At 34.2% G+C, this 26,298-nt stretch overlaps 1 protein-coding gene, 1 long non-coding RNA gene and 1 pseudogene across 15 annotated transcripts in view; 1 reads left to right on the top strand and 2 right to left on the bottom strand.

The window, feature by feature from the left end:
* Positions 1 to 894: 894 nt before the first annotated feature.
* On the bottom strand, positions 895 to 14,587 carry LOC110648323 (probable LRR receptor-like serine/threonine-protein kinase At1g56140; annotated as a pseudogene).
* Positions 14,588 to 18,965: 4,378 nt separating this feature from the next.
* Positions 18,966 to 21,660, bottom strand: LOC110648324 (uncharacterized). Of its 10 annotated transcripts, none has more exons than XR_009141246.1 (6): positions 21,385 to 21,660; positions 20,612 to 20,721; positions 20,187 to 20,271; positions 19,987 to 20,020; positions 19,507 to 19,606; positions 18,966 to 19,306 (listed from the first exon to the last, which is right to left on the bottom strand). It is a non-coding gene; the product is annotated as an uncharacterized LOC110648324 (long non-coding RNA). The 10 variants fall into 10 exon arrangements; XR_009141247.1 differs by having other exon boundaries at positions 19,507 to 19,601; XR_002493570.2 differs by having other exon boundaries at positions 19,987 to 20,271.
* Positions 21,661 to 22,928: 1,268 nt separating this feature from the next.
* Positions 22,929 to 26,298, top strand: part of LOC110648327 (UDP-N-acetylglucosamine transporter UGNT1) — a 30,848-nt gene continuing 27,478 nt past the window's right edge. For 3 of the 5 annotated variants that reach the window (XR_009141242.1, XM_058129624.1, XM_058129623.1), the window contains exons 1-5: positions 22,929 to 23,201; positions 24,061 to 24,137; positions 24,799 to 24,960; positions 25,061 to 25,194; positions 26,088 to 26,218. Coding sequence is in view for 4 of the 5 variants with exons in the window: in XM_058129624.1 (XP_057985607.1) it covers positions 23,033 to 23,201; positions 24,061 to 24,137; positions 24,799 to 24,960; positions 25,061 to 25,194; positions 26,088 to 26,218 (673 nt within the window). In the remaining variant the exon portion in view is untranslated. The other 2 variants (XM_058129625.1, XM_058129626.1) reach the window with 2 other exon arrangements.

Here is a 26,298-nt window from a genome sequence, read left to right as displayed (position 1 = left end):
GTTCATAATTGTCAAATTGATATTTGAATCGAGAATTAAAATTTTTATTTTTTGAATTAAGAATCAAATTGAATATATCATTAGATTTATAAAAATTTTTAAAATTAATTAAAAATAATATGTATTCTAAAAAATAAGTAAAATAATATATCAAAATAATATATTTTAATAAATATAAAATTATCATTTAGCTAACACTTTATAATAGAATAAAATATTTTTGTTATATTATGTGATTTTATGTTATAAATTATGAACTCTTGAATTGTAAATAATGATTATCATTTTGCATGTATTGAGCAAATAATTAAATAATTAAACAGCATAATGGATTAAACTAAAATGTCATAATATATTAATATAAAATATCATAATTCGATAACTATAATTAGAGAAGTATATTTAAAAAAAAAAGAGAAAATAATAATTAATGAAAAAAAAAAAGCTAAGGTTGCATTTTATATGGTAAAAAATAAAGGGAAATGTTAAAATTCGAAGTTATAGAATCTAACAAACCTCTATACAAAATCGATTAAACATACTAAATTGTAAAATTCGATTAAAGATTTAAGTACATTTGAGATTCATCTTATAAATTCAAATTGCTAGGATGAAAAATAGAATTAAATTGTAAGATTTGAACAATAATGAGTGAATTATATAGCTTAAGCCATTCAATAAAACTAGATAATGAAACATACCCTTTATCTAAACAATCATGATTTCACATACCCTTTTTCTTTTCATTGGCCAGGAAGAAAAATCATATCTTATCAGTGAACTATGATAAAGAAGCTGCATTCAATCTTCAAATCAAGTTTCCCTTCAAGGCCTATCACCCATCCATGCCATGCTTTTCTTATCACTAGTGACAAAATTTTACCCAACAAGCAATTAAAACAATCAAGCAAAGGGCCACTATGAGACCCACTTTTATTTGTCTATACAAATCTAGCATGTCTTCTTTATACTTGACACAATACCAATGATCCCAACCTTCACATTACGCTAGGATACATTAGATTCCCACAGCAAACAAACCATAATTGAGAGTGAAAAATGAATCTTGAAAGCCAAAACCCACAATTATATACATTACAATCTGATGACAGTTCATTGGCTACTCATTGGGTGTATCTTGCTTCTGGTATCATCATTTCCCAGGTGGTCCTCTTTGAATTTTGATGTGTTTGGGTGAATCCCTTTTCCACCATAGATAGAATACAGAAGAGATTATCACTAGCCCAGCTGCACATCCTACAGCTACCCCAACCAGTTTTGCTACTTGCTTCATGTCACGCTTGGAAGATTCTGTATCATCAGATACTGAAAAAAGTGGAGCTAGCTAGTTAGGAATGAAAGGAAAACACTTGTATTTGTAAAGCAGAAAATATGAGCAAAATTGGATGACTGAGAGAGGAACCTTGAGAAACATGAATTGCTGATACTAAAGGTCCATATGTGCTTTGAAATGGTATGCAGCAAGTGCCTTTCCCAGCCCAAAAGAAGTGAATGTCCATGATGGTGTTTGTCACGTTTGCCTCAAATTTTTTAATCATGGCTCTTTTGGATCCTCCGGCTTCTTTTTGAATGTTGAAGTCCTGTAGAACTCTGTTACCCTGTAACCAATCATGACTTGTTATTATTAGTAGATAAAGAGAGGCAAATAAGAAAAGATGTGTACAATAATTTCCCTTACATTAACAAGGAGGTTTCAAGCTATCAAAATACCTGAATGTAAACATCAAATAAACGCCTCCCAAGGCCTTTCCAAGACTGAGTGACATCATCCATTACTATCTCTGCAAAGTGAAGCTCAATGTTGTATCTCCCATTCTTTAAGCCAAGACCATAGTACCTTAGCGAACTTGGTGAAATTCTTGCTTTCTTATACAGCTCAGAGTCTAAAGTTTCAGTAATTTGAGAATCTGTCTGTGCTATATACCCGGGTGAAGGGTTTGAGATGAAATTCCCAACATTGCTTACAGCCCAAAAATTGTCAGAACTTGTTTGCAGTGAGGCAGCTCCCAGTATTTCTGAATCATCATCATATTCAATACCAGAAGCAGATGTTTGGCCTGTGCCTCCACATTTGATAGAGAATGAAGCTGAAATAATAGTACCAGTGCTTTTGGAATTTGAATATGACCAATAAGAATCTCAAAACTGTGTTGAACCCCAGTGTTATAGATGTGCTGAAGTTCCAAAGTTTTTACTTACAGGATGGAACTTCGTTGCTGCATTTCAAATCAGCTTGTAGGCATCGCAACATCCCAGAAACCTTGCTGTTTCCATTATTATTCATTTGATTAAATTAAAACAAAAAAAATGAGAGGTATCCTAAGAAATAAAGAAAAGAACTAACCACATCAGGTTAAGAAACTGTTGTTAGACATAAGTGGACTCACAAAAATCCAAAAGCAAACAAACAAATTTTATTGAAAGAACCCACAAAAATGGTAACCAGTCTAAAACAAATACAGAAATCATTTAAGATTCTCATTTCTAAAAAGGAACCTTTACAATTAGACAAAATAATTGAATCATGAAGCTTCATTGAGATATTTAGATTGCAATTAAGCGTTTGGTTTTTTAGGATGTCGCTGACAATTGCAAAATCATAATCTTCACATTATAAGTATTATGCTATCAAACCATTAAAAGTGCAATCTTTTTCCGTTTTTTTTTTGGTAAAGATTAAAAGTGCAATCTTTGAATCCTACTATTTCATGCCAAAGAAACAAAGAAAAAAGAAAATCTCAGCAGGACATAGGAATCACATCTCTCGAGTCTTCAGAATAATCTAACCTGTCCTGTAAACCATTTGCATTAATCGAAGTTCCAACAACAATCCTGAAAAATAAACAGTCATTTCTTGCTCAATGAGTTGCAACTTGAGCACTTCGATAAAAATATTTCCCGAGTATATAACTACCACCACTGGAGTGGGGACACAAGATAGAAAGCATTAGAAGAGGAGATGATGAAGGGTTAACTTACATGGATGATCCAACTTTGACAAAATTTTGTGGCAGATTTCCAGAAAGAGGATTGAATGAGACATCTCTGCCATGAAGTAATAAATAAATATTTGGCCAGAATTGGAAAACATGGTTAACTTATTTCATTCACATTAACAAAACAATGCAATGATCATATTAATTTCCATTGCCAACTTTCATTTAATTTCCAGTGGCTTTGCCAAAGGACAATTATATATTTGATCAGTGGATGAAATTACCTTGATCAAACATAAATCAAAGTTGGCTACAACATTGTTACATAGTATAGAAGGAGGTATAGGAATAAGGATAGGAAGTGATGTAGAAGATTATAGTTGTTTCCAGATATTCTACAAGAGGTTATGAGCAGGAAAAAAACAGTAGCGGTTACTAAATCTGTTGTAACTGAGATTGTTATAGTGACAGCTAAGGAGTTAGGCAGTTACACCAGCTAGAGCTATAAAATCTCAGCAGTTACCTTGTAATTTTCATCGAAAACTGTCAAGAAATACAATTTCTTTCTCTTTCTCTCCCTATTTTTCTATTCTATCATCTTTCTCTCTTCTATTCTTCTTATACCCTATTTCTTCTCTACTAGGGTTTCCAAACCCTAACATTTGGTATCAGAGCCAGATATCTGAGAAACCAGAGAGATAATTGTTCTTGAGGATTGCAATATGAATAGATCTGCTGTGGTCAGTCAATTGATGGTCAGAATTGCAGAATTGGAAGAACAAATGAAGAATTTGCAAGAAGTGTCACAGAGGACTGTCGAGAAAGTGAACACTCTACAAGAATCAAATCAGAAGAATGAAAAAGAGTTAGCGGAGGTGAAAAAAACTGCCATGAGCAATCATGTGATTCTGGAAGAGTTGTGAGCTCACATGATTGGCTACCCTAGGGAAAAGAATAGGGAAAGTAGCAGTTCTGAGGAAGGAGGAAACAAAGGCGAGAACAGAGTTTCGCAATCCACACCTGTCCAATCAGTTCCTATGCAAATGCAGTCCATTCCGGCACAATTTGTGTCTGTGAATCAACCTACTCTCGGCGATAACAGAGGGTTGTTGCCAATACCTAATATTCCAGGTATGACTCAATTTCTTCCTAAAATTGAGTTGCCTACTTTTGAGGGAAAGGACCCTAGGGTTTGGTTAAGAAAATGTGTAAAGTCTTTTGAAGTGTATAGGGTGCCTTGTGATTGAAAGGTGGAAATGGCAAGTCTTTTCCTTGTGGGTAGAGCAGATGCTTGGTACCACAATTAGTGTAAAGGGGAAAAACATTCTTGGGAGGAATTCAAGAAAGCTATTTGTATTAGGTTTGGGGATGAGAGATTGGAGGATATAGTGGAGGAATTCATGAAAAAAAGGCAAGAAGGAACTGTGGGTGAATATCAAGATGAGTTTGAAGATCTTAGAATTAGAATGGAGAGATTGATGCCTGAATTAGGGGAATCATATTTCCTCTCTGGTTTTGTGGGTGGTTTAAAAGATGAGATTAGATTCATGGTAAGGATGATGAAACCTGTTTCTTTTTCTCAGGCTATAGATATTGCTAGGTTACAAGAGCAACTATTGGAAAGTAGTAAGAAACATAAAGCCAGTACCAAATTTTCCAAACCCTTCAAGAACTTCAGCAGTAACTCTATCACTCCTAACTCATCAAATTCTCCAACCCAGTACTCTAAACCATATCAATCTTATCAATACCCTCCAAGTCCACCCAATTATGATCAAAATTTCAAACCTAATCCAAGCACTACTATTAAAACACAACCTACAGGCAGTAGTATCTATTCTAATCAAACAACAGCCTCATCTTCAGCACCCAAAACTGGAAATAATGGTACTGCAGCTCCTAGAAATTTACCCAAATCTTCTTTTAGGTGTGGGGAGAAGTATTTCCCTGGACACCAATGTAAACCTAAGTCCTTAAATGCAATATATGTGGAAGGTAAGGAAGAGGAGTTAGGGGATGAAGAGTGGCATGATGTGAAGGCTGATTGGGATGAAATGGTGACAATGGACAACACAACTTTGTCTGTGCATGCTTTGGAAGGGAGTCATGGTGTGGATACAATAAGGATGTTGGGGATCCATAAGAATAGGCAGCTAGTGGTATTAATTGATAGTGGTAGCACCACCAGTTTCCTTGATAAAAGAGTGGCTTTGGACTTGAAATTAAATTTAGTGCAGATTCCTTCTACAGCTGTTACAGTTGCTGATGGTAGAAAATTGAGATGTGAACACATGAGCTAAAATTTTAAATAGAAAATGCAGGAATTGGAGTTTGCATTTGATTTTAGAATTTTGGAGCTAGGGGGATTTGATATGATTCTAGAGGTGGATTGGCTGAGAAATCATAATCCTGTTTTGTTTGATTTTGAGACTTCTGAAATTGCTATTACAAGGAATGGAGGTACAGTGTCACTGAAAGGAATTGGTGAAGGATCCTTACAGTCTGGATTATGGCAATATGGGAATATTTTTTTGCAGAAAAGGAGTGGATTTCAAACTCCTCTATTTTGCATTGTGAGTTCCACCTTGTCTGACACTTGTTTAAATGTTGTGTCTTCTAGTATTGTGAATGACAAAGGGTTACAACAATTGTTATAACAGTATCACAATATTTTTGAGGAACCTCACGAATTGCCTCCATTCAGAACTCACAACCATGCCATTCCCCTTCAACCTACTACCCAACCAGTCAATATAAGGCCTTACAAGTATCAATATTACCAAAAGGTTGAGATTGAAAAGTTAGTAGATGATATGCTTCAATCTTCAATAATTCAGCCAAGCACTAGTCCATACTCTTCTTCTATTCTTTTGGTAAAAAAGAAGGATGGGACATGGAGGTTTTGTATAGATTACAGGAAACTTAATGAGCAAACTGTGAAAGACAAATTTCCTATCCCCATTATTGAAGACTTGTTGGATGAATTGAATGGGGCTAGCATTTTTTCCAAGATAGATTTGCGGGCTGGTTATCACCAAATCAGGATGTTGCCACAGGAGATTCCAAAGACTGCATTTAGAACTCACCATGGGCACTTTGAGTTTAAGGTAATGCCATTTGGGCTCACCAATGCTCCTGCCACATTTCAGGCACTGATGAATCATATCTTTCAAACCTTCTTAAGAAAGTTTGTTTTGGTTTTCTTTGATGATATATTGGTGTATAGCAAGGATATGCAGTCTCATTTACAACATTTAGAAGAAGTTTTTAAAGTTTTACAATAGCGGCAACTTTATACTAAAAGATCTAAATGTTTCTTTGGGGAGATTGAAGTAGAGTATCTTAGGCATATTGTTTCAGCACAGGGTGTAGCTACTGATCCCAAAAAGGTTGCTGCCATGGTTAATTGGCCAGTTCCAAATTCAGTAAAAGACCTTAGGAGTTTCCTTGGCTTGACAGGATACTATAGGAAGTTTGTCAAACACTATGGTATAATATGCAAGCCTTTAACTGACCTTTTGAAGAAAGATAATTTCCAGTGGGGTGAGGTAGCCCAACAGGCTTTTGATACACTGAGGAAGCTCATGTCTGAGGCACCAGTCCTTGCCATACCAAACTTTACTAAGCCATTTATCATTGAGACAGATGCCAGCAATTGGGGCATGGGAGTTGTTCTCCAACAGCAAGGGCATCCAGTAGCTTATATATTGAAGGCATTTGGCCCTAGAAGTCAAGCCTTATCAGTTTATGAGAAGGAACTTTTGGCCATTACTTTTGCTGTTGGGAAGTGGAGACATTACCTTGAGCAATGTCAATTTTTCATTAAAACTGACCACGAAAGCATTAAGTACTTTTTGGAGCAAAGGTTGCATACTAATTTATAGCAAAGGGGTATTTCTAAGTTGTTAGGTTTGGACTATAAAATTTTGTATTGGAAGGGCATTGAAAATAAGGTTGCAGATGCATTATCAAGGAGGCTCGAGGATGAGTATTCAAGCCATTATTGTACTATTATGCATTCAGTGGCAGTACCTATTTGAATGCAAAATCTGGTGCAGAGTAATGATGGAGATGAGAAGGTTAGTGGATTGATTCAGCAGCTTTCTTTGGATAGTAACGCTATTTCTGGTTATCAATTGAAAAGTGAAATTCTATATTACAAAGACAAAACTTATGTGGGTTCTTCTACTACTTTAAAAGTTGTTTTACTGCAGTCATATTATAACTCTCCTATGGGAGGTCATTCAGGTGTTCATGCCACCAATATGAAGCTCAAAAGATATTTTTTCTAGCCTGGAATTTTGCAAGATGTGATGAAGTGGGTGAGGGAATGTGAGACTTGTGCAAGGTGTAAAGTAGAACACTATGCTTACCCAGGGTTGTTGCAGCCATTAGTCATCCCTTCTCAGGCATGGTAGCAAATTTCAATAGATTTTATTGAGGGACTTCCCAAGTCAAAGGGCAAGGACGTCATTTTAGTTGTGGTGTGTAGATTTACCAAATTTGCACACCTCTTGCCTTTAGCTCATCCTTATTCTGCTGCAACAGTAGCTCAACTTTTCTTGGGTAATATTTTCAAGTTATTAGGAGTTCCTCAAATTATTGTTTCAGATAGGGACAAAGTTTTTACTAGTAATTTTTGGCAAGAATTATTCAAGAAAATGGGTGTGAAGCTTGCTTTTAGTTCTGCTTATCATCCTCAGTCCGATGGTCAAACTGAGAGGGTGAATCAATGCTTAGAAGGATATTTGAGGTGCATGGTTCATTTACAGCCATCTACTTGGACTAATTGGTTATCATTAGCAGAATGGTGGCACAATACCTCATTCCATAGTGCATTTAAGATGTTCCTATTTGAGGCACCTTATGGTTATGTTCCACCACTTTTTCCTTCTGGAATTGCTGAAGAATCATCTGTGGAAGCCATAAACCAATTTCTTCAAAACAGACAGCACCTCAACCATCTTCTTAAGGAGAATTTGCAAAAAGCTCAGAATAGAATGAGACAACAGGCTGACAAGAATCGAACAGAAAGAGAATTTGCAGTAGGGGATTGGGTTTATTTGAAGCTTCAACCTTATAGGCAAGCTTCAGTGGCTGTGAGACAATCTCTTAAGCTATCTGCTCGGTATTATAGTCCTTTTGAAATATTAGCAAAGGTGGGACAGGTAGCTTATAAGTTGGCCTTACCTGCATCTTCATCTATCCATCCCATCTTCCATGTTTCCATGCTCAAAAAGAAATTGGGAGATGGTGTTACGCCTATTAGAGAACTGCCTCAGTACCATGAAGATCAGCCAGTTGTTGCTCTTGAGGAGGTGTTGCAAACTAGAGTTATTTTGAGAGGTGATCAACAGGTTGAGCAAGGCCTCATTAAATGGGTTAATCTTCCACTTGAGGATGCTACTTGGGAAGATAAAAGTTTCGTCACTGCTCAATTTCCAGATTGTTCACTTTCTTGGGGATAAGAAAGTGCTCAAGAAAGGGTTATTGTTACATACTATAGGAGGTATAGGAATAAGGATAGGAAGTGATGTAGAAGAGTATAGTTGTTTCTAGATATTCTACAAGAGGTTATGAGCGGGAAAAAGACAGTAGCAGTTACTAAATCTGTTGTAACTGAGATTGTTATAGCGATAGCTAAGGAGTTAGGCAGTTACACCAGCTAGAGCTATAAAATCTCAGCAGTTACCTTGTAATTTTCATCGAAGAACTATCAAAAAATACAATTTCTTTCTCTTTCTCTCCCTATTTCTCTATTCTATTATCTTTCTCTCTTCCATTCTTCTTCTACCCTATTTCTTCTTTGTTAGGGTTTTCAAACCCTAACAAACATCTGTCCATGGTGCAATTTATTTGATTAATTTTAACTTCAACTAAAATGGATTTACAATTGTCTGTTTATATGTTTATGCATTCACTCATAAAACTGGATAAACATAAACCAAAAAGGAGAAACTGAAGCAAAGTGGCACTCACATTGCGGTGAGTTGTGGACCTATGATATTTGCAGGTAGCTCCCCGCTCAAGTTGTTATTCCCAAGATACCTAAGATATGTTGCCAAATAAGTTAATAGAATACTAGTTTTCCAACAAGAACAATAAGGCATTATCAGTGGAAATAGGACACTACTTTTTCCTTCTCACAATTCATGTTGATTCACCAAGAAGTATTATTTCCGAATAGTGCAATTAATTAATGGCTAAGAGTTAGCTTCAGTGAAATCATGACAATACAAGTAACAGTGGAGCAGCAAAAGTAAAAATTACATATATTGTAAAGAAACCAAATCTTGGAATGAGGCTGGAATATGGCCACTCAACTTGTTGAAACTCAAGTCCCTGCCATAACAATTTTGCCCAAGTTAGGCTGTAGGAGGATGAAATTGAGAAAATTCACAGAGGAATGAAATGAAATGCTAAAAATTGTTTACTATCAAGAAATTAAGATAGTGATTGGAACTTTAAATTGACAAAAAAAAAAAAAAATCAAGCATATCAACGTTTCACTTTGATGTGAAAGTGACCTACAGCAGTTTGAACTTAGAAAATGTGCCAAGCTGTTCTGGAATTTCTCCTGAAATTAGGCAGTTTCTCAAGACCCTGCAACCAAAATGGATAATAGCACGCAGCAGGTACAGTACAAGAAAACTGTTAAGGAAAAAAAAATGCTCTTAGGGATTTAAGATGTACAAGAATCTTACAATATGGATAAATTTTTTTGGGTTTTTAAGAACTCAAGGGAAGAATCTTCACCACTAAGATCGCCAATTCTCCTATAAAGCACAAACTGATGTCAAAATTTCTTACTTTTGTACATAATGTCCAATAAAAAATGCACAGATGGTGGGAAAGAAAAAGCCAGTGAATATCTAGCAATATAGCACAACAGTCACGGTACAACGAATCGCTTGTTATTTCAGGGAAAAAATGACAACAGAACATGGTATGATGCAAAAGATTTAATTCAAAGGTCTTACAAGTCCTCCAGGTTGTTCAGAGCACTAAAACTGCTTGGAATTGGACCTTCAAGCAATGTACCTTGAAGTCGCCTGTGGGTAACAAAATGCAACAGTGCACATATGCAGCACAATTAGCAAACCTAAATGATCTGTTTCTTAAGATACAGTAGTAGAGTTCAAGGGAACTCATGCATACAGGACCCTAAGTTTTGCAAGAGTTCCAAAAAAGTCTGGAAGCTTTCCGTTAAAGAGATTATCAGATGCCCAGCTGAAATGAACAACAGGTACAAAATAAGCTTACGACCTCATTAATAAAATCCACTTGGCAAAAACAGGGTTCAATGATCTACAGAGAAGTACAGAATCTGAAGAGATTTCAAGTTTGCAAATTCTTGGGGAATCTGTCCACTTACTCCACTGCTATCAATATACCTAAAAGGAAAATACAGTCAATATTAATCAGATTGCATCATTTCCCAGCCAAAAAGAAGGAATAGTGCCTTAAACTTGTAGCCAGGATAGCAAAAGATATATCTCTGCCTTGTGCCTACTGTAGTTGAAGGTGCAGTAAAGAAAATATAGACCTGTCAAAAGATCTATAATTTTTTACTTCATGCCATAAAACTTACAATTGCTGTAAGGAGGTCAAATTTCCAAGGGCAATGGGCAATGGTCCAAAGAAATTGTTTGAGCTAAAACTTCTGTCACAAGAAAGAAAATTGTAGAATTAGTATTAATTCCAATAAATGAATTAGAAGATTATACACTTAACCAGAAAAATATCTGAAAAACTGTGGGATGTTGATAGAACTTAACAGAGAAAGCAACTTGGTTAGATTTCCAAGCTCTGGAGGTACAGGACCCGTGAGATTGTTGATGCCTAGGCTACTGTTTCATTATCAAACATGTAGAAGACAGTTGTGAATGCCAAAACGTTGAGAGAAGATTCTATGCACTTAGTGAAAAACTCATAAGCTCTAAAAATTACAATCATGTGAAGCATATTTACAGGTATTGCATATTTGATAACTGTCCAATCTCAGGAGGGATGGACCCATTTAATACATTTTGACCAAGATTCCTGCATCATAATCCAGTAATTATGAATCAACAATAGAATTAAAAGTGGAAGTTAAGGATTTTAAGAAAATTTAGTGTCTTACAAATCCATTAGCTCCTTAAGCACAAACAGGTCACTCGGTATCTCACCAGCAATGTCCAAAGCATAAATCTTCCTGAATCATGTGCAAGTGGAAACAATATTCTGAGCTTAAATATACCATTCTAGCTAAGAAACAACACAGAAAGGAATGGTGATTATATTATAAACTGACAGATGAGTGATGTGGCAGGTGTTGCCAAGGCAGTCACAAGCAATTCGAGGATTAGCATCTTCATTAGACCATATTGCATTCTGAGCACAAGGATCAGTAGTAATATTTAATTTGCCTCTCAAGTTCCAGTAATCTATCATCTTACTGAGGGCAGCCACTGAACAGCAAGGCAAATACAATAATAATTAAGAAATCCCATCAAAATAAGGGTATGTGAATTATTCAGAAATAGAAATGAAGCAAGACCTTCATTAGGATCAGTGCGCTGTGCAGAAACAACCTGAAACACCCAAACGACAAAGAAAGAGAAGCTCAAGATCCTCATTACTGAGCAGCAGAAGATCACACACATACACAGAGGGACAAGGCCGGCAACAAATTTATAGATGAAAAGACAAACCCAAGTGGAGAATTTTAGATTGTGATTTATTGAAGATTCGTATCCAGTGCAATAACAGACAACAAAAATAGAGCCATTGAGGTCAAAATTTCCAGTTTTATATATTCAATTTCACGAGCAGTATTATCTTGACAAAAGTGGTGTGTCGTGCGCGCATGAAAGTGAAGTCTGAACAAAAAACTAGCAAAATGGCATGGACTTCTGCTCTTAAGCCTTTGACGGTTTCACAGTAGGCACCAAAAGGTTCAAGTATAGCACTCTACTTCTTGAATAGCTCATCTATTATATTAGCAGAAAAAGATGTGTTTTGTCCCTTCTCTCTGGCTCTTCCTATCAAACACTTCATCTCCCTCAAATAAAATAACCCTTTTGGACTGGTCTAATTGTAGTGTCAGCATGACAAGAAAATTGAGCAAATTTCATAGATCTAACCAATTAGGCAATGGCAAATCTGACGTGTCCTGCACCAGTTAGAATGGGGCTTCTCGTCCTGTGGAAAAGAAACTTTAAAAAGAAAAAAAGAAATCTTGCAGAGACCTCCTCTCAACCGGCAAATGAATCTTCTGCCGGCAAATGAATCTTTCAAGACTGAAGTCTGCAATTGTGATGATTTTTTTTAGGTAAAACAACCCCTTTTATAAATTAGGAAAACTGTAATGTACAATGGTTTACTTGATTCTATCTTCAACTTTTGTTTCACATAGGAATTGAAATGGATCAGAAGAGGAAGTGAGGAACGTAAACCAATACCAATATCTTTTTCAAAAGCAGGAAACACTAGCAACTTCAATTTCTCCTTTTTCTTTTCCTATTTCTTTCTTCAAAAGTTTAACAGAGGGAAAAGTGCAGTTTATCCAGACAAGTGTTCGTTCTGTCATACCATCAACCATGTATTAAAACACAGGAATGATATCCCATTTTCTTGGAGCTAAACTATGCCGTTTCTATTCATGGAACAACAGCGTTTAAGCCTAACAAGTACGTGTTAAACTTACTGATTGATAATAGATTTAAGATATGAAAATGAGAATTTCACTTATTTTATATATATATATATTATTTTTAATTCATAATAAATGAAGCGTATAATTTTTCTCATTATTATTATTTTTCAATTAATATAAATCGAATTTAAAATTCAGTCGAAGCAGTCCAATTGTGCTATTATATTTTTACTCGGTTAAGTTCTACCATGTGGCTGCCTGGTGCATTCTTCTGGTGAAGAGTAATATAGCTTGATTAATAACCATAACTGGCACAAGAAAGACTACAAGTTACTCAAATTACATTCCATAGGACTAGTTTAAGCACTGCTTCACTCATTTTCTATAATTATTTAATTTATTCATCAAGCAAATTCCATAGCAGTTCTGTTGCACTACAAAAGAAGGCATATAATGTAATTGATGATTGCAACTCTCAATCACTTCAACCTCCATTTTTTAGCAACTCCAGACGCTGAACAGATACTATGAAAGTCCTGCAAAACCAACATTTCCAATTCACTTTATTAAATAATGTTTTCCAACAAATAACTATTTCAAGGATATTTTACAATTTAGTCCTTGAGGTATGAGAAACAAGCCGGTTAACAGAATACTCTTTCTGTTAAAATTCACCATTACTGGACCATATGCCAATTAAACATTATAATTATAAGCAATGACTTGGTAAGGTACACTATGTTTGTTATTTATTTCACTTCTTCTTGGTTCACTGTCTCTCTATCTAGTAAAATCTGACTGATTTGGGTAGAGATTTTATTTTATTTTATTTTGCATTCAGTAGAGGAAAATGAGTGAAAATTAACAATACTTACTGCCATGGAACATCTCCTGCAAGTAGCCAATCACCATCTTTGTCTTGGTATGCCAACGTGTAATTTGCATTATCTTTCTCAAGTTGCAGGCCTGTGTATGGGGATGAAAACCCAGAAATGAAAACGAACCAATGAATTAGACCTGCAGAATATTCATGACTGTACATGAATTTTTAGGTACAATCACTCACTTTTGTCAAACATGCAGATCAAGGAGCTTGTAAGTGTCTGATATGAGTGGAAAAGCCTAAGATCAACCTTCCTTGCTATTGCCACTCCTTCCATCTTCACCTTCACATACATGGAATTTGAACCACCATTATTTTCTTTCCCATCAGCAGCAGCAGCCACCCGATTCTTGACAATCCGGTCGCCACCTTGTCGCTGGCGAAGCATTTTCTTTCTCCATGATTTAATGGGTGGCCAACCTACCACAAGATCATCTTCCTCCAGTACCTCTTCATGAATTCTATTTGAATTTAATCAAATTGTCAAATTCTATATACAAAAAAAAAGCAAAAAATAATTATACAGTTCTTCAACTAATAATGATGATCATTATTCATTACTTACTTGCTAAGGCGGCAAGAGAGCCTCTTCTTTTCTCTCTTGTCATCATCTTCGTCATTAGGATGGCCACTCCATAAAAGCAAAGGCAAAGTTTGTGATGCATCTTTCAACTTTCCAAAGGCGTCTTCAAAGCTACGTTTCTTGTCCAATAAACAACCATAATCATGGCTCCATGGTTTCAAGCTCAGAATCTCTTTTGGGTCGAACTCTTTGTTGTTTATGTCCGATCCATCAATAGGATTGTGGGTGGTTGAGAGGGAAAGACCTAGTTGAAGCTCCATAAACTAAGCATACAAAAACACAAACTCAGAGCTGAAAGCAATAAAAATATGAACAAAAGCAGTAGAAATGGTGGCTTGAAAGGTAAAGCCAATGGAGTTGTTGTTTGAAACTGTGAAGCACACATATATGCAAGTGGAAGGAGGAGAAGGAGACAGAAGAAATTGGGGCTTGTCTTGAGGAAGAGTGGAAGTTAGGGACAAGATGGAAGTTGGGTCGGGAAAAAGCCTGGCAATGATTCGGACAGGTGAGAAAAGGGTGCACCAACGTACTAGGACCGCTGAGCCCGAGCTCTCAGTTCTCTGCTAGCTCCTCCCAGTCTTTAATCCCTTTGTCTCTGCGACTGCGTCCCCACTTCAACAACCACAGCCTCCCTTTTTTTATTAAAGAGTAATTCGCTTTTACATCTCCATCTGTCTTTAGTCAATGTTAATTAATTTCAGTACAGTTCCATACGTCAAGGTAAATGTTGTTTCCATGTTCTGCTTTCATACCAAATTAATTAGATAGTTTTCAACGTTGGAAAAGCATCATATGTTTCTTCACGAGACCTTAAGCTTCATTGATAATGTGATAAAATTCATAAATAGCATATATATATATATATATAACCTTATTTACCAAGAGTTATGCTGCTAAATCAAGTACAACTGAGGTTGCTCATAGATATTTATTGAATCGAGCTGATCGAGTGAGACAGTGTGTAAATCAAGATTAGATCCGAATACTTTTAATTTTAGATAAATTCTATATAAGTTTATTTATATTTTCTAGTTTATTTAGGATTTTAAAATATTATTTTTATTTAATTTAGGTCTTTAAATATAATTTCTATTTATATTAAGATTCTTTAATTAATTACTGCGATTTCAAACTCCATAAATACCCATGATATCTTTATTATGTATAAGTTTTCAGATTTATTCAATGAAGTTTTCTTTTTCAAATCTGTATTTACTTTATTTTATTCTTAGATTTTGAATTAAATTTTATTTTATTTAAGATTTTGATTTAGATTTTGTTTAGTTTTAAGGTTTGATCATGTGTTCGGCATAATAGTATAGCTTCATTGAAAGATTTTTAGCTGAAAGAATAGAAACGAACCAGTCAACCAAAGGAGGAAAGTGAAAGGCATTCATAAGAACGGCAACGTGACTTGCTTAGCGTATTTTGGATTTGATGGTGGCGAGTTCTAAGATATAAATCCTTCATCCTCCAGATTGGGTAGATTAAAGTACCCAACATTATGAGTTGGGTTGAAGAATTGCAAGTGATATCACAGCCGGCTTTCTCAATACAACGGTGATTTGAGGACAAATAAAACAAAAACTAGTGAGCTCATAACATCCAAAGGATAGGGATGGCAATAGGTTGGGTTTTTTGGGTATCCGATCCGACAGAATTTAATAGGACATGTTTGGGTAACATGTAATCTAGTTTGAGATGTGTTCAAATTTAAAAAATAATACTGTAATGAGTTAACGTCGAATTCGTGTTTTACATATTGGATATTCATTACCTGAACTCGTTTATAATTAAATATAAAATATATGTTTTTTTATATAATATTTATAAATTTTTATATATTTTATTTTATACAAAATAAAATTTAAATATTTTATGAAATTTTTAAATTTTAAAATATAAATTATTAATCAAAATAATTTTTGATATAGATTATTAGTTATAATATATAAAATTAAATAGGATCAGATTTTTTTTATAATAATAATTAAATTTAGGAGGAGTTCAGATAATTAATAAAAATCAAATTTAATCAAGACAGATTTAAATTTAAAAATATTAATTATGTTTAAATTTGGATATAATGATTTCTGCGGGTGAACTGTTGCTATTCCTATCAAAGATTAACGAGGGTTGGATAAAAGCAAGACTTCGCAGGCAGGCTCACGGGGGAAGGGATAGCTATTTATATAACGCGCTTTTGACACGATAACACCGAGGCCCAAGGTATAAATGCATGAGTCCGGGCGTTGCATATTCTTTTCTCTAGTAAATGAGCAACGACAGTCACAATGGTGTAACTTAATGAAGAGAGAGTTGGACGACATGGGCATTGGTTTTATATATGGAGATAAAGATTGCCCACATGATTCAGTTCGTCAACAAGTCCAAGATGTCGGCAGACGTCCGTCAAACATATCATAATGCATGAACTCTATGATTCAATGAAGGTCCAAAATAATGGTTGCCAAGACATTCTCTTCATCTTCTCCATCATAATCATATTTCTTAACTGATCCTGAAACTTCAGCTTGTATCATAATAACGATTCTCCCTGTCGGGTTTTAGTTCTACAAATCGTAAGACTCTTAGCTCAATAATTTCAGAGAGAGGGAAATGAACTTAGACAACAGAACCCAAAAATAATATATTTCTCTGGTCACATACAATTGTCTGTGTGTGTGAGTGTGTGTGTGTGTGTGTGGTAGGGATCCATTATTGAAGCAGCTCACATTTGAAGCCATGGAGTGTACCCTTGTGAAGTTCACGTGACGGCCAGCGTGGGCACGGGGTGCTAGCTCCGGAGCCCTGCACGGCCCGGTGCGGGTGGAGACAGGTTTAAACCAGATATGGCAATTCTTTTTGATAAGTCAATCAATCTGGTTCATGTGTGTGGTGGAACCCAGCAAGGAGGAGATTGATCTGTGACCAAAGTTTGTTTCTGCATAAATAGTTTACTGTTGCCTATAGCTGGCACTCATAAATTCAAACCTCTCATTTTGTACAGGCCCTGGGACTTGGCTGTCTGGTTGGATTTCGTGTCTGTGGGAATTCAATAGTTCATCAAGATAGAAAACTGTATTGAATTGAGGATAGAGTTTTAGCAAGTGGGATTGGAAGACATTATAATGAGGAAGCTTCAGTGGTTCACTAATTAGGTATCCACATGGTTTAAGTTGAATGGTTATTTTCACTAATACAGTAAAATTAGTCATGAAAGATTTTTTTTTTTTTTTTAACTTCAAAGACACGATATTATTTTTATAAGCTTCAAAGAAACATTATAACTGTGTGATTTTGTGTAGTCAAGTGCAAGCTATCGCCAAGCATTTGCCTAATAAAGAGAAGCAAGTGGAATTAGGGTGGCAAGTGGGTCGATTCCAAGTCAAAATCAATCATTTTAATTTAAGATTCAAGGGGATTAAAATAGGATCCTTCTCAGTTTAATCTAAAATCAAATTAAATCGATCATTTTCAATTTGATTTAAAATTAATTTAATTTTAATCAATTTTAATTTTAGATTAAATCGGTTCAATTTCAATTAAATTGCGAATTGAATCATGGAAGAGTCTATATAGAGCCTAATAGCGTGACTTTCTGAAAGTTCAATTGTGGTTAATATTTTGATTGATGTGGGATCAAAACAAAACCAATTGCATTTAGCCAAGTTTTTGTAGTCCACAATACAAGCAAAACACTAATTATAAGATCACTTGAATAATGTGATTTAATAATAATATTTGTTTATCTTAGAGATAATCATCTAAAGAAAAACAAGACCAACTTGACAAAACCCATGATTGGATAATTTAGATTTTGAAGAAGTATGGATTAAAAAAAAAAAAACCCACATTTTACCTTGGTCCATTCACAAATGCAAGGACCCACATGCTTTGAAATGCAAGTGGGATTGCTCTGTGTACTCCAAAAGCATTCAATGTTCTCATCTCCTCAGGATAAGGTTTCCTTGAAAGGAATCAAAAGCATGCTAAAGCAACAGAAGCTCTTCAAGGAAAAGGCCTCCCTTTCCCTGGCTTCGAGGATAAGAAACTCTTGATTGATTGAGACTACCATATTTCTATTCAAAGTACTTGTCGTTTCACGTCACATTCAATCACAGTTCACACTAACTCTCACGAATGGAGCCAACTCTTTCATCTGGAAGATTGATGGAAGATGTCCTCAAATTTCCCTACCAAAGTTTATATACCTCTCAGTCACACGTGGTGGAGGTGGGGATCACCACAAGGACAGTTTCTTTGATGATAGGTTCAGTACTGCCTGATCAGTGGGTCTATTTAATGTTAACCTTATTAGGACAAGTTCATCATCTTTGTCCATATGAATGCTAATACAAAGAGTACCCATATGCATCCTAATTCCTAAACAAAAACATCAATAAACGTTATAGTGCAAGAAGTGAGAACCCACCATTTTCATGTGTAATTAGAAGTTTAAGACTTAAGTTGCTGCATCATTGCTCCAAATGTATAGTCTCAATTCCATCATTAGCTTGTTTAATTCTTTACGACTGGCCTCAAAAGGTCTTTTCAATGAGGAGGGTGTTAGGACACCATAGTAAAACATAATGATTTTGCTTTGTTTTTTTCATATGATTCGGCTAAGTAGCAGTCAAACTGGGTAATTTTTTTCTGTTCCTCTAAAGAATATGCATAATTGTATGTTAATCATTGTTAATTTGATAATTCTTTCTACTTTTTGTGCAAATCCTTATCTTCATTGTCTCTATCTACTTCCTGGTTCTTGAAAAATTCCAATTTACTATCTGAAGGGAAGTGTAACATTAGTTCACAAACTGATGATGTGCGTACATGTTTTGGACTCCAAGCTTTAAAAATTCTAACTGTTCATCAAACTTTCAAACTGACCCCTTAGGATGCCTCAACTAAAATTCAATAAGCACTTAATGCAGTTGCTCAATCAAGCCAAGTACTAATCTACCGCTTTTGGAGCTCTGGCTAAGAGAAGTCCAATGAAAAAATGGCTACCATGAACTATGGCGAATGAAATATGTCAATAATTGATTAATGGGATCGACATGGAAAGATTAAACTGTGTTGTGTAGAGAATCAGATAAACATCATCACTTCCTTTCATCTTGAATCCTTTAATGCTGTTAGCCCTCTTTTGTAGAGGTGTCTGAGCTTTCTTCACTGCCACAGGCAATGCACAAAGCCTTCCAGAGAGGGAATTACACCTTCATAGGTGGACGTAATTCCTGGATATGAAATTTATGTTTTAATTAAGGGAAAAAGTAGATGAAAACCCTTGACCATCAATAAATCCCTACATCATTCTTAAAATCTATAAATTATCTTGTTTTAAAAATGTACCTGTTTTGTAACTTGGCCCCAAAATATGCACTTTCATCTTTTCAAACGGGCAACATTAGCTTATTTTTATGCAAAACTTGCATACCTTGAAAACCAATATTATATCTGCTTCCCCATGCTAAATAAGAGACAAGCTCCAGTGATAGTCAAGAGCGGATGGAGGAAATGGGCATAAACTGCCTGGCCTAAGTGAAATACCATTGATTAAAGGAGAAAGAAATGATTGAGATATTTAAAAATGAAGAACCCTTGAGCTTGATTCCTTAGATTTTCTCCAACTTGAAATCCATTATAATGCCAAATTAAAGACTTGTACTCCTCTCCATAATCTCTTATCCATTCCAGATTAATCATCAATCTTAAGCTTCTGAAATTAGGTCTATTATTTAAGAGCCATATATGTCATACAACCAAACCTCTCATGTAAGTTGCTGAATGATACCATAAATACAATTAATAATATATAAATTACTTAATAAAGTTGTACATACATAGATACAATTCATATGCATGTACATTCTTTGGTCGAACGTGTAATGGGGAATAGAGGAGAAAAAAACGATACCTTATATAGTGCGTTTCAAGTTGGATTGCAAAAGCTGGCATTAACACAACAGATTCTGAGTCATTCTAATAAAAATAAGGGTGAAAACACGATTTCCCAAATTGAAAGGACACATTCAACGCACTATTGATTTGTACCTTCTAATGTTAAGATAAAGTAATGCCTCCTATTATTAAGAACTCAATTTCACTAATTCTCACCTTTTAAAAGAGGCTTCCAAAACACTAATTTGACAAGAATTGCACTTAAAAGAAAGCTCCAAAAAAGAATTTTGATTGATATATCCTGTTAATTGATGGCTTTATGTCAGTTAACGACACAAATGACTCAAGATCCGGAACAAACTCATGAAATTTGTCAATGCATAAAACCAAATGAAACTTTTGTTTTGGAAGTCAAAAGATATTGAGAACAGAATTAATTTGAAAATAAATAAACAAAAGCCAGTCATTGGCTCCTTCAATGTAGAAAGAACTATGCAGCATAGAAGTAAGGCATGAGTAAAGGCTTTCCACAGAAGGCAGCACACTGAAGCTCAGTTTCACATAACTCTAAAAGAACCTAGCAAAAGCATGAATGCTAAACCAACTTGAAAAACTTAAAGAAAACTGAAAAAATTAAATACCTTGACAAGGAGGAGACAAAGGCAATTTTCTAATAGAACACAATCTGAGAGGCATACAGAGAAACCCTGTGCACTGCTCTTCTGAACTATAATATGGTCCACGCCAATTTCTTCAGAAGGCCATTTGTAATCATGTACGCAAGTATATCTTCGATTAGTAATAGTGAACTCAACCATTATATATTCAAGAACTTATATCATGAATGGCAATACAATTACACCAGCATTAAGAACAAAGCAAGCTGTTTTGTTGAGAAGTTCTAAACATTCACATAAAAGAATCTTACTAGAGTTCCAATATTCTTAACTAGAGAAGTAAACAGTTCTAACTTCTGTAATTCCAACCAACCTTAGTTACATATTGACAAAAACAAATCAATATTTTTCAAAGAAACAATCGATTCAGGAAAGAGACCCGATTATGATCACAAATGACACCAATTAGCCAACATCTGAGGCCAGCCTGGCAAACAGTTAATTATGAACTACTAGAGAGCGAAATGAACCAGAAATTACAAAAGCCAGCGAGCTCATTCATTGGAAATGTTGGCTTATCATTACTCAATTCCACAAATTCACCATTTCTAAAGGGATTTATTTACCAAATGAAAAGCTTCTGAATTCTAATTATAATCCAAGTAATTCAATTCCATTCCAATACCTGGTGATAAGACTTCACTCAGAATTAACATAAAAGAACAAATCAATTCAAAGCCAAATCTTATTTGCCGATAAATTTGGTGAAATTTATAAGAACTTATGATCGAAATCACCTCAAACTCAAATTGTCGTTCCTTAAAAATCAATATGGTTGCAGCCGGCGCTGAGGGTTGCTGGAGATTGAAGGATGTCGACAGTCGATTGTCTTGTGAGCGAGCTTAAGTGTCCGTCGAAGATTGGTTGCACGGCTTGCTGCTGGAAGGTTGAAGCCTTCAAGCTTGAATCGGAAAGATATTCGCACTGATGCGAGTCGCATGACCAGCAACCAGGTGCAAATCAACCGAGTAATAACCAATACTCTCTCAGGAAAATCTCATTTTCATAAAAAAAAAAAAAAAAAAAAAAAAATATATATATATATATATATATATATATATATATAATATTAAAATATCCTTTAAAAATAATAATAAATATTAATAAAATTGAAAAAAAAAAAAATAACGCCGTCTTAACTATCTAAATAGACAAAAAATATGAAAATTTTACATTATGCTCTATTATGATAATAAATATTAATAAAATTGAAAAAAATAATTAAGGCTCTCTTAACTCTCTAAATAGACGAAAAAATGTCGAAATTTTACATTACTTAATAGTTAAATTTTATCGTTTGCTTTAACAATAAATTAAACTCCAATTAAATCAAAATTAGATTAATTTAATTTAAAACTAAAATTAATTTTAAATTTTAATTTTAATTGATTCAATCAAAATGTAAATTACAATTGAGTTTTTTCTTTTATAAAAAAAGAAAAATTAATTATTAGATTTAATTAAAAATTGATTAAATTAATAAAAATAATATTCAAATTACATTTAGATTGAATTTGTATTTTGTATGTTGACTATACATTCATATCATATTTTAAATAAATAAAATTTAAATATTTTTATTTTTGCGTGTAAATTGAATTGTCAAAAACAAATATAACTTTTGTGACATGTGAGTTAAATTGCTGGTATGTCAGAGTGTATATGTTTCATTTACAAGTGTATTTACCCTAATCCCATTTCTATGACGATTGACGAAAAACAAAAGACATCAAATTTTATTTCAGAAAAATCATCTCTATTTACTCAATTTTTTCTCACCACTTGTCGCTCTTCATAACCACTTATTACCATCCACTAACACTGTTACACTACGTACCTTAATAAAAAAATTCATTTATATTTAATTATTATTTAATATTTAATGACCACTAATATTTTATCAACTTGAGTTATGAGTCAAGTCTCAATTTAATTTAATATTTTAAATTTATTAATTAATTGAGATTAAAAATATTAAAATTAAAATATAGTGTAAATAATTTTATAAAATATTAAATTTTTATAATATAGATTATTATTAAAAATAATATTTTATTATATTATTAATTAAAATATATAAAATTAAAGATAATATTTTTAAAATTAATTTAAAATAAATTTTAATTGACTGTTTTAAATAATAAAAATAATAATTCAGTTCGAGTGGCAATCCGATTACATATTTCCTAAATTACTTAAATACTATAAATTAATAATTTTTTTTTCAAAATTAATTAATTAACTAATTAAGAGGGTTGCGCTCGTTTCCAATCAGAGTTCCGAGTCGCGCGACTCACATTGTGGAGTTGAACAAAGCACCTTTACTTGATTTCACTGTTTTAAAATATAGAACCTCAAAGCGAGCTGGGAGATATCTCCACTCCAATGGCGTCTAATTCGTCCAACAATTCGATACTTCCAGTATCAGTTTCTCCAAGCGCCGAAGAGAAGCATAGGGAGAGGCTTATCAGAGGAGGCGATGAGAAGCTTTTTAGAGGATCTGCAATGACCAAAAGAGGAGCCTATGCTGCTATCTCTTACATGTCTTGTGCTGGTACCTCATTTATTTCCACAAGTTCATGGCAATTTCACTATCTATTTTCACAGTTCTTTGCTTAGACTGGACAAGATTATTTACCTGCACGTTTTTTCAAAATCAAATTTTCTTCTATGAATTTTTGTATTAATTGATTGATTTGTGTTGTAGAACAGGCATATTGTTATTAGATTTTGCAAATTTTGGATTTGAGTTTGGTTTATTGTTATTAGATTTTGCAAATTTTGGATTTGAGTTTGGTTGACATGTGATTGGACGATACACCAGTCTAATTTTGAAAATTATCTGTGGTGATCGTATTGATTAATGGTGCCATCTATCGGGTCTTGGTGAAGCTTATACATGCGAGTTCCCAAATTTTGTTGATTCGCGCTTTCTTATTTTGTTTGGGTTATTTTGAAGAATTACATAATTTGCATTCAACTAATGGCCACAGTCACACAAAATCCTGATGGGTAATCTGACACCTATAAGTATCAGGTCTTCTTTTTTCTTGCATTCCACTTGGAAAGTCTAAGTTTATTTTAATTTAGTTCGTTTGAACTTTCTAGTGAAAGAATGAATTAGGAAAAGAAAATCATTGCAATGCTAGTGCAGCAGAACCATTTTCCTGTGTCCTAAAACATCGGTCTTAGATGTTCATGAAGTAAATGTTGGCACTCTTGAAATTAATGTGTCTATCAGTGGATTATGCTATAATAATTTTGCTCCTCTATCTATTTCCCATCTAGGTAATGATAGTTGTGCAACTGTGAGTTGGTTTCCTGTTAGCTCATTTACTAGAATGGTGTTACTCTTTTGGTTTTTGTTGTGGCATTTGGTTTAGCCACTTACAAGTTCTCCATCTGTTTGACAGTGCTTTTGGTAATGTTCAATAAAGCAGCTCTTTCTTCTTATAACTTCCCTAGTGTGAATGTTATAACACTATTTCAGGTAGATCTTTATTCTTTAGTATTTTCTAAGTGAATATGGTGCAATTAGTACTATTTATCATGTACCAGTTCTGTTATTTTCTATATTTTGCTTCTGCCACCTATTTTGGAGGACAATTAATGTCTTGAAAGTACTATTTCATGTTTGTATCCTCCTTGATCATTTTTTCCAATTGCATATGTTTGCTTTCCCTTTTCAATTAGATGAAGCTAATTTTATTTGAAAGAGAAAAGTACAGAGCAAGATGGGGATTAGAGTTCTAGATCATAAATTGGTAAGAAAATCCCATTACAAAGGGTGGAATTGTTAGTTTGCCCGAATGGCTCAAAGCAATGCTAAAGGTTGAGCTTAGGAAAATTCTAGCTTGATGAGCTTACTGTTTATAACAGTTTGTTTTAATATTATGAGCTTAGAATGACTGTTACTGTGGTTTATACTAACTGAGGCTCTTAACTTGGATATATGGTTTGAGCTTTTGACTTTATCCCTTAAATCCTCCAATTCTGCAAAATTTAGCATCCACTCTGATGTGTAATGAAGATAAAATTCATTATTTTAATATCATTTATATGTTTTCATGTCTTTTTTTTTTTTTTGAGATGGATGAAAGATCTATGGCCTTTTCTGGAAATATTATATTTACACCCTTTGGTTCTTGTAGATGATAAGTTCATGCTCTTTTCTATATGCATTGAGACGCTGGAAGATCATCTCTTTCACTGCTAGTGAATCTTTACCTATTTCTCATGGCAACACTACTTTTGTACCATTTGAGACGTTGATGCACACCCTTCCTCTTTCAGTTGCCTATTTGCTGTACATGGTATACATCTCACTGTATAATGTTGAATAGTTTTCTTTGGAACTCTATTTTTTTTGCTTGTAACTAATGTCTACCTTTTCTTCCATTTTCTCCTTGAAAGCTAGTTACAATGAAGTCTGTTCGTGGAGTAAATGTTCCCATGTACACCACTCTAAGGCGAACTACAGTGGCATTTACAATGATTATGGAGTACTTTCTTGCAGGGCAGAGGTATACGCCTCCTATTGTTGGGAGGTAAATGCTTCTTCAATGCTTCTGCTTTTCGCAGTGTATATATATAGACACAATAATATCATGCATGAATTATAATAAGCTTAGACAAAAATTTGGGCTATCTCTACTGATGTTGATTGGCACTGTAAAATCTGCCTGGAGAAGCAACAGCTTGCTTGGTGTGAGTGTTTCCTGGGAAAAGAATAGTAATGGAGTGGGAAGGGATAGCACAACCTTTACGCAACTTGAATTCTTGGATTTTTAAGAATATTGCACTTGGTAGAACTTATTAGATATCTGAATGACTGCTATCTACTATTGACTTAAATATCTCATTTCATTGCAAAAGTGCCCTTTGGATTACTAAGCATATTCTGCTTCTTTGGTGTAATAAATTGCTTTCATCAATTATTCAGTCAAACAGCTTAAATGAATGATATAAACTGATATTGCAGAAAGTGCATTCCAGTGTAACAAGTGATTATTGTAAGTAGCTAAAAATGTTGGATATTTCTGTGCTCTGTTTCACCAGATAGTGTACTCACTGTATTTGCCTTCTCATGACGCAATCCAATTTTCCTGGTTTGCTCTAATAGGGTAATTGCTTTTTCAAAACAAGGTCTCAAGGTCTTGTACTGAATGTACATGTTCAACTTTAAATTCAGATGAGAACCCTCTGATGATTGTCTGATAGAAGAAATTTTGCACTTAGGATATTGATTTTGGACTTTCAAAAGGCTATCAAAAACACAATCTTTGCTCCTTATTCCTAACTTTTAGGCATATCTCTACATCAAAAATTTCTATTTGACAGTTCCCCAGAAACTGAACAGCTTCTGTTATTGGAAATAGTTGTGATTGTAATGTAATTTCTGATTGTTTCATTCAACTGAAAAAATTAAGGACATTATCAGTGTTGGAGTGATTATTCTCGGTGCATTCATTGCGGGAGCTCGTGACTTGTCATTTGACTTCTATGGGTATGCTGTTGTCTTCTTGGCCAACATTACAACAGCAATATATCTTGCAACTATAAGCCGTATTAGTAGCACTCATAGTTTTCTTTTGCTATATATATATATATATATATATATATATATATATATATATATATATATATATATA

This window comes from Hevea brasiliensis, chromosome 11, assembly GCF_030052815.1.
Source record: "Hevea brasiliensis isolate MT/VB/25A 57/8 chromosome 11, ASM3005281v1, whole genome shotgun sequence".
Taxonomy (NCBI): domain Eukaryota; kingdom Viridiplantae; phylum Streptophyta; class Magnoliopsida; order Malpighiales; family Euphorbiaceae; genus Hevea; species Hevea brasiliensis.
The sequence above is the reverse complement of the archived record's forward strand: the minus strand, read 5'-3'. Positions and strand labels throughout refer to the sequence as shown.